Raw genomic sequence first — 9,072 nt, forward strand, 5'->3', positions numbered from 1 at the left:
GGCCATGTCATATTTCGGATTTAGGCCGCGACAAATTATGCTCTGAATTTGGGGCATGATATAAATAGCAGATAGAGATTCTGGATTCAAATTTTGAATGATGAATCCTCAAGTATTTGGATCCGGATAATTATAATATGAGCAAGCTTGTCCCCTTTTTTTAATCTTAAAAAATAATTGCTTCATCCAATGTCACAAAGTTCTAACAATGCTTAGACCAATTGCAGCCACGGGAACTTAATTCTTTGATTGGCAACAAAGCTGACACATAATTCTTCCATGTTGAAATATTAAAATTTTAAAATTAATATCTATGTAAAAGTGCTTGGTTGTTTTAAGAGAAAGTGCAGAAAAATAGAAATATTGGAGGTATGAAGATGTGAATTCAAATAGTTCGACTTGAACATCGCATGGAAAGCAAGAGGAAAGGAAAATCAAAGTAGAAAAATTTTGTTTCATGATCAGAAATGTTCCACGAGCTACCATATGACAACTAAATATTCGGTGCAATAAAAATCCGTAACTAAAATAATATTGAAAGATCATGAGATATCATTATTTAGCACAGAAAAAACGGAGACAAATAAATTCACAGCCAAGCCCAGCCCAACTCTAAGTGTTCCAGAAATTGGCAGCAGCAGCTAAATCCAGCCCATGGGTCAAATGGGCCGCACGATCAGGGTGGTCTTGAAGGAATAGAAGTGATGGATGGATGGATCCATGGCTGATGGCTCTCTTTCCCACACACCTCAACCCGATCACTTCATTCCCTTTCTAGGTTCCTCCACCTCCACTCCAACTCTCTCTCTCTCTCTCTCTCTCTCTCTCTCTTATTATTATTATTATTATACTAAAACGGGCGTTTCATATATTAGAAGTACGAGTGCACTCAATAAAATCAGAAAACCACAAGTCTTGGAATGTCCTGAGCAACTCTTCCTCTCCAGCCTACAGAGTACTCTAGAGAGGCAGACCACATAAAAAGCCACTCAGTCCATAGCCGCGTTGGCCTTTCTGAGCCTATACTTAGCCTGAAAGACCACCACATTGCTCACCATTGCCTAAATATTCCAAAGCAGAAACCCTCTCTCTGGTTCTGATGATTAGAACAGAACGAAAAATTGTTATGTTGGTTATGTTTAGTAAGAATCCTGTATCATGACTTTTTTTTAAAAGAAAAAAATCTCAAGTAGTTTAGTCAAATTAGTTTCTTGATGGAGAAAGTAATATTAGGGATTTATGAAGATTTTTTATTTTCTTCCTTTTTTTATTGGTTTTATTTTTATTGAAGTTAAATCATATCTTTTTCTTCCTTCAAAAGCCATTGCCAAACCTTTTCCATGCCTCCTTTGCATCATCTTATGCTTTATGTTCTATGTTTTTCTCCCTTTTTTAAATTAAATTTTCCATGGATGCTTTAACTTCCAAGATGTCACACAGGCCTTTCCTTCCTTCCTTTTTTTTTTTTTTTTTGATGTTGTAACACCAAGATTCTTATATGTACAGGAAATCGAGGTCAAAGTTAAAGGTTACAACTTCAGAATAAAAACACTTGCCAGAATATCAACACATCTGTAAATTAACAGGCTTTATCTTATGGGAATCAGCTGTTCTTGTGTAATGTATTAGCAGAAACCAATAAAAACATTATTTACCAGTAAAATTCATTTAATTTGAATTTTTTATAAGAACATTATTTACTAAAACCTCTCAACAAAACAAGTTTCCAAATCTTTAAATCCAAACGGAGGGTAGAGGAGTTTAAGTGAAAACTTTGTTTTCTGATCATTATCGACCTAAACAAACATCTGGTGCTTGGTACCACACACCATCATATCTTGTACCAAATTCATGTACTGCATCAATCTTTTCTCTCTTTTTTTTCTCTTGTTTTCTTTTTGGTAACGCACGTTGGGCCGTGGGCCCCGCTTGTAAAGTTCGCGGCAAAATCCTTTCTTTTGCCATCTCTATCCTGCCAACCTCAACGGCCTCTTCACGTCCTCACTTATTTCCAGTTAAAATACTCCGCAGAGCAATTAATGCTCTTTACTTTCCTCCCTAAACGACGTAATAAGTACTAATCGGTCGTTAAAAATCTCATATTATTATTATTATTAATTCGGGAATGAGTAAGCTTAGATTAATCCGCAGGCAGATACTTTCTTCCCCCCTGCGATCCCAAAGCCAAGCGAACCCCCACCTTCTTTTTTTTCTGTTTCCTTTTTTTCTCTTCCTGTCGCCATCGGAAAGAGAGAAAGAAGGGGACAAAGAGAAACGTTTAAACTTTGTAAACCCTAACCCTAGATTCTTTAACCCAAATGCTAACCCTAATTCGAGGAGGAGAAGTCAAGCATCCTCGTCACCGACGTCTTAATCAAGGGGGTGGTTGCTTTGTCCAATTATGGTGTTCGAAGAGTTCGAGTTGGACCGGCCGGTGAGATTCTTTGATCGGGGAGGGGTCGAATTGTGCTGCGGGGATTTGGGACTTTAGGAGGAGGAGATGGATGGGTGGAAGTGGTGGTGTTGGCACCGAGGAAACGCCGCCAATTTCGTCCATCGCGAGCCGGAGTTCTTCTCCCTTCCCTCGCCCATCCCCGAATGGCCACAAGGTGGGATTTTTTTGAAAAAGAAAAATTCTTGGAATTGTATCCGATTTGTCTTCCATTTGCAAAAAAATTGTTTCTTTATGTTGGCTGCCTTCTGGTTCTTTAATTTATTGTGCCTTTTGAGGAATTCAAGGTCAAAGTTTGTGTTTTTCCGACAAGAATTGCTCGATTTGTTATTTGGGTTTTCTGAATCGTTTGCCAATTTCTGTTCTTGGATCTTGTTTGAAATCTAGTTTCTTGCCCTATGCCTGTGCTATTTGTTTTATTATTTGATGAGGTAAATTTGTAGGAAATTTGATTGCTTTGGAATTGTTTATATGCAGCTACCTGTCTGTTGTATGTTTTTCCTTTTCCCCCTTTGTTGAGCGCTTGGGAGCATGCCTGCTGGTGTGTGATGAGTATCAGTAGTTTATGGATGCATGGTTGGGGTATGAAATCCCAAACTAAATATTGGTTTCTACTCTTCTTGCGGTATTAAATGATCTAGAGATCATGTGTCGTGTTCTTTGTTACATAATAGGTCTGATGTGTATTAATTTTTTTGTCATGGTGGTTGCTTGGTTTATTTGATGACCCAATTTGGCTTTTCCTCCATCATTAGCTTCTGTTATCTTTATTAAAAAGATTTTGTAAGGAACCTTCATATCAGAAATCTAGTTACTATTATGCCATCAAATATTTTGTTTCCTACATACTGATACCTGTGTCGTTGCAAGTCAAATGGATGAAGAAATATCTCCAGTCATTTAATAGAAGTGTTGTTGGTATCTATACTTCCTTTGTATCTGGGACCACCTGTTAGTAGGAGTGTTTGCTCTATAACTCCACAAAAATATATAAGAAATTGCACTGTATGAGGTCTATTTACATTGCAGTTATTGTTTTCCTCTTCTGGCTTATATAAGTTTGTGTTCTCCGGTAGCTGTATCAGTGTTTTCCCTATGTTTCTATGTTTGACCAAATTGAAAAGGATGAGAAAAGAATTACATGTTATCCTCGTGTCCACTCTTAATACCTGATTCTAGATAATTTTAATATCCACCAGCAAATTGTCTATACTTTTTAGAATTATCTTCTCAGGTGAAGGGTTTGCTAAGGGAAAAATATGCATTGGAGAACTGGAAGTTGTAAAAGTGACCAAGTTCCAGAGCATTTGGAGCTGCTTTTCATCTAAGGATGGTGCTAAAGGAGCTACATTCTATCAACCTTCAGAAATACCAGATGGTTTCATTAGCCTTGGTCACTATGGCCAACCAAATGACCAGCCGTTACATGGTTTTGTTCTTGTGGTGAGAGAGCTTGCTGATTCCGAAGCAACAGCTGATCTGCCAGCTCTGCAGAAACCCCTAGATTATACCCTTGTTTGGAGTTCATCTGACTGGACAGAAAATGACCATGATGGCTGTGGTTACTTCTGGCTTCCATCACCTCCAGAGGGTTATAAATCTCTGGGTTATTTGGTCACCAAAGGACCCAACAAGCCCTCCCTTGAAGAAGTTAGATGCGTCCGATGTGATCTAACAGAGACTTGCGAGGCTTATGATTTGATAGTTGATATGGAACCCATGTTTCCGGAGTTCCCCTGCCAAATTTGGAAAGTGAGGCCTTCCCTTCGGGGGATGTGGGAAAAAGGTCTATCTGTTGGAACGTTCTTCTGCAGTACTAACTCTATCTTTGAAGATGAGCCGAGGATCTCTTGCTTAAAGAACCTCGATTATTCTCTACAAGCAATGCCAAATTTAGAGCAGATCCATGCACTCATGAAGCATTATGGTCCTACTGTTTTCTTCCATCCAAAAGAAATTTATTTGCCTTCATCGGTTCCATGGTTTTTCGAGAATGGAGCTACTTTATATACAAGAGGCATAAAAGTGGGAGAGGATATAAGTGCCGAAGGTTCAAACCTACCTGTTGGTGGTGAAAATGATGGAGAATACTGGATGGATCTTCCTCAGGATGAAAGGGCTGACGATGTCAAGCAGGGGAGCATAGATAGCTGCAAACTCTATGTTCATGTGAAACCAGCACTAGGAGGCACATTCACCGATCTTTCCATATGGGTATTTTGTCCCTTCAATGGCCCGGCTACAATAAAAATTGGGGTGGCCAGTTTCTCTCTCAGCAAGATTGGGAGGCATGTTGGAGATTGGGAACATTTCACACTTAGAATAAGCAATTTCACAGGTGAGCTTTGGAGTATCTTCTTTTCACAGCATAGTGGAGGAGAGTGGGTGGATGCTTCTGGCTTAGAGTTTATCGAAGGTAACAAAGCTGTAGTTTATTCTTCTAAGAGTGGGCATGCGAGTTTTCCGCATGCTGGAACTTACCTGCAGGGTTCTGAAAAGCTTGGAATAGGTGTAAGGAATGATGCTGCACAAAGCAATCTATTGGTGGATTCCAGCGTCAAGTATCAGATTGTTGCAGCAGAATATCTTGGAGATGCTGTGTCCGAACCTAACTGGTTGCAGTACATGAGAGAGTGGGGTCCAACCATCATTTACAATTCGAAGACAGAGTTAGATAGGATACTTCGTTTTCTACCATTTAATCTCAGGTTCACGGTGGAGAATATATTTGACAGCCTTCCGATGGAGTTATATGGAGAAGAAGGACCAACAGGACCAAAGGAAAAGGATAATTGGGAAGGTGACGAGAGATGCTAGCGTTCCCTTCTCCAGATCTGTTCTTCTTCATCTGTTCCATTTACTATTGTTATGTGCTTCCAGTGAAAGTCTGCTGCAATCATTCTTTTGCCAATTGGAACTGAAGAAGGTAATTAGCTCTGTCATTTAATGGCACGTTTTGTTGTAAATATAATAGATGTACTTCCACTGGAGTCGCAGCGAGTTTGCTGAGGGTAGCTCAAGGAGAATAGGAGGATGCTTAAGGTGGCTGGTTCTCGAGTCCCTCTCTGTAGTTCCTTCCTTTGTATGCTCCTTGTATTGCATCCATTCAGATGTAATATGAATATACTGGTGTGCATTTTGGCACTCTACGATCTTATTACTATATATGTCAGCAGGGTCGTTCGTTTCTGCAGCTTTAATGAGAAAAATTGGCTCATGAGACTCTCCTAATGGTGTTATGTTATCCATGGAAATCCATATGAGATTTTTTGTATTACATCTTTAATTATCGTCTTGTTTTCTTTAGTTTCCAAGTTTTTGAACTTGATATTGAGATAATACAGCTATTTAAAATACCAAAATATCTATATACCAAAAATACAACTTTTGAAGGATATTCTAATCTCATCTTATATCTTGGCATGTATTAATTGATCAAAAGGATAATATTGTTGCATAAGAGAAGGCATGTTTCAGTTGGTTTACATCTCACATGATTATTATCAACCTAAATTTTAGGTCTTAGTGATGCTCATGGTTGAGCGATGATTGCATTGAAGTCAACAGAGACCAGATGAATAATGCAGCATAGAGAGCGAGTATATTGAAGTGAACAGAAACAATATATATTGTTACCTAATGGTGTATAGCTGGACTATGATCTTGAATTAGTGATGACACCCATGCCCCACCATGCATCAAAAATAGCCATGTCCCTATTAAATATGTTTTGAAAGTAACAATTTCGATAAAATCTTTGGAGTTATTTTGGAATGCACCGGTTGTGTCTAAAATGATGCCAAGCTTTACCCTTTTTTTTTTTTTGATAATTTGAAGGCCCAATCTGTAGACTGGACATGTAACAGCAAGAAATTGTTGATCTCTATCAGGCCAAAAGTTATAATTTAATGTACTTGTATTATAATGGTAATGGAATCAAAGCTTTTCAAAATAAAGGATCTTGCATCTAGCACAAAGAATCCGAGAAAGGTATATATCAATGGAATAGATATGTGCAAGGTTGTGAAAAAGCCAGGTGGACCCTCTCTATAGTCTAGGTGGACGCCTAGGCTCCTAGTTGGCTGCCTTGAGGGGAAAGGCTTATAGGCTACAATTAGTTTATGCTTATATATATATATATATATATATATATATATATATATATATATATAGAGAGAGAGAGAGAGAGAGAGAGAGAGAGAGAGAGAGAGAATAGCCTGCTGGCTGCAGGGATGCACCCATCAGTTCAACCCAGTAAAGAAGAAAAATAAGAGCAGCAGAAGCAAGATTCATAATCTCGATACTATGTATTATATCGGTTCCAAATTATATGATTAATATGGCATAGTACTTTAATATGGCATAGTACTGAGAGCTTTTTCTTTCCACTTTCTATTATAGTACCATTCAAAACAGAATGATATGAGTCGGTACGATATAGTATGCACTATAATTTTGGATGGTTCTACTTGGTTGGTTCGAATCAATATGGATTGGTTTGACTCCTATCGAATCGAACCTTGGTAATACCTTACTATATAGTATGGTAGCCAAATCGGAAGTTGGAAAGCAAGAGGACAAGGATGGATAAGAAGCAGCAGCAGCTAGCTATGCCTAGTAGCACCATGGTAGCCCCATTGCATCAAGCAAAGAAAAGAAAGAAAGAAAGAAAGAAAGAAAAAGAAAAACAAACAAGCAACCAAAAGAAGAGAAGAAAAAAAAAAAAAAAAAGGGGAAACAATACTTTTGACAGGAACAATGGCAGAAAAGATTAAAAAAGAAATAAGAGGCTGGCTCTAAAGTTCAGAAAAGTAACAAGAAAGAGGGGAGGGAGAAAGAAATAGAACAAAGAACCCGTTTAGTTTGCGGGAAAAAAAAGTTACTGAAAAAAAAAAATCTCATATTTAGTTGGAAGTTTCAAAAAAAAAAGAAAAATAACTTTTTAATAAAAATAAGTTTTTCACAATTCATAAAAAATAAATTTATACTGGACATGAAAAAAGTTACTTTTTATGGGCTATAAATTATAGTATTTTTTACCAAAAATAGTCATCATAATCTTCTTAGCTATTTTTAATAGTTAATTTTAAACTATTGAAAATATATTATTAAAAATTACTTAAATATATAGAAGTTAGGGTAATGTTAATATAAAAATGTGCCAATGACTATTAAAAATTACCACAATACAATACGAAGAAGTTGTTTAAATATTAAAAATTATCGGAACTCCGGCTGTCTTCCCCAGGAGGCAAGCGGCATACTTCCTTACAGCGGCCTTCACAATCCAGGGCCCCGGACGATCCGGTTGACAATCTTGAAGCGATTGGTGCGGACGGCATCGTCGCCGTGGATGAAGCGGTAGAAGAGGGAGTCTGAGGGGGCGGGGTCCTTGGCGGCGAAGTAGAAGACCGCGGATTGGCACTCGCAACCGATGAAGAGGAACTGAAGGTTGACGATGAAGAGGAAGGCCTCGCAAAAGAGACCAAGTGCCTGGACCCGGCAGAGGGCGGTGATTGAAGACGTTGTCAAGGCAAGAGGCGGAGCGGAGCCAGTCGACGTCGGCGGACTTGAGGATCGAGTCGCCAAAGGGGGTCTCCTGCCAACCGGAGAAGTAGCGGTGATCGCGGAGGGCGAAGAGGTCGTTAGGGTCCGTCGGCGAGTCGAGAAGAGATAAAACCTTTTTTTTTAAAAAAAATATAGAAGTCTAAATTTTTTTTACAGACTTGTACCATTTCACCGTAGATACACAAAAAAAAATTCAAAAATAACATATCTCGAAATGCCCTAGGCAACTTTCTTTCCTAACCCACATAGCCTCTCACTCGGCCATATATGAGGTCATCAAATCCGTAGCTATATTAGCCTCTTCATAAATATACCCTGCCTAATAGGTATTTTCATTTTTTAAAAAAATAATAATTTTTTTATAACCAAACAAATTTTTTTAAATCAAATTCTATATAACTTTTTTGCAAATAAAAGCTACATCCAATAACCTAATGCCCTAGACATGGATAATACTAGAGTTTGGCATGTGTATTTAAGCAAATTTTGCGGGCATTATTGATAATTCGGGTTTGGTACTAAGCACTGATGCAGCAAATAGATCAGAAGGCATGACTGAAAAAATGGTTTTCTAAAAGAGCTAATAGATATTAGATAATATTTAACTATTCATTTTTTTGAAAAAAAGAAGTTTGGTTGAAAAGTTCAACCATTAAAATATTTACTTCATAAATAGTTCAATAAATCCTTGTCCTATATTAGAAAAATTAATGCAACTAAAGTTGCATTAATATTTCTTTGCATTTAAATTTCGTGCAACTAGAGGGCTTTAGTTGGATACATGGGTTTTCGAGGCTAGGCTGGCTGTATGCATGTGGAATGATTTAATCCAGACGAGCACGAGAGAGGAGAAAATTTTCATAGAGCAATGCCTGACATGTCTTGGATCCAATTTTCCCTATTTTTTCATTTCTCACTGATAAATTGTTGCTTTCTAGATTTTTTGCATGATTATTTTGTCATGCAGATTCTTACTTTTTCTATTTTATTAATATTTACCTCCAATAATAGAGATGCCTTCTTTTGCTAAAGTCATAGATGCATATAAGCCA

The 9,072-nt window shown here is 37.8% G+C and overlaps 1 protein-coding gene across 2 annotated transcripts; it reads left to right on the forward strand.

The window, feature by feature from the left end:
* Positions 1–2,010: 2,010 nt before the first annotated feature.
* LOC120109361 (hypothetical protein At1g04090-like) lies at positions 2,011–5,669 on the forward strand. Of its 2 annotated transcripts, XM_039123119.3 has the most exons (3): positions 2,353–2,609; positions 2,930–3,034; positions 3,687–5,669. In XM_039123119.3, the coding sequence occupies exons 1-3, from the start codon at positions 2,501–2,503 to the stop codon at positions 5,267–5,269; spliced, it is 1,797 nt and encodes a 598-aa protein (XP_038979047.2). In that variant the 5' UTR covers positions 2,353–2,500; the 3' UTR covers positions 5,270–5,669. The 2 variants fall into 2 exon arrangements, with proteins under 2 accessions (XP_038979049.2, XP_038979047.2); XM_039123121.3 differs by lacking the exon at positions 2,930–3,034 and having other exon boundaries at positions 2,011–2,609.
* The last annotated feature ends 3,403 nt before the right edge of the window (positions 5,670–9,072 follow it).

The sequence above is a fragment of the Phoenix dactylifera genome, chromosome 3 (genome assembly GCF_051530095.1).
Source record: "Phoenix dactylifera cultivar Ajwa chromosome 3, Ajwa_hap1_PhDact_Kaust_v1.1, whole genome shotgun sequence".
Lineage (NCBI taxonomy): Eukaryota > Viridiplantae > Streptophyta > Magnoliopsida > Arecales > Arecaceae > Phoenix > Phoenix dactylifera.

Excerpts from the sequence above, each read along its gene's own strand:
- LOC120109361 (XM_039123119.3), top strand. The coding sequence starts at position 2,501 with ATGGATGGGTGGAAGTGGTGGTGTTGGCACCGAGGAAACGCCGCCAAT. Across the intron at positions 2,610-2,929 it reads CATCCCCGAATGGCCACAAG|CTACCTGTCTGTTGTATGTT; the intron begins GTGGGATTTTTT and ends GTTTATATGCAG. Across the intron at positions 3,035-3,686 it reads TTTATGGATGCATGGTTGGG|GTGAAGGGTTTGCTAAGGGA; the intron begins GTATGAAATCCC and ends TTATCTTCTCAG.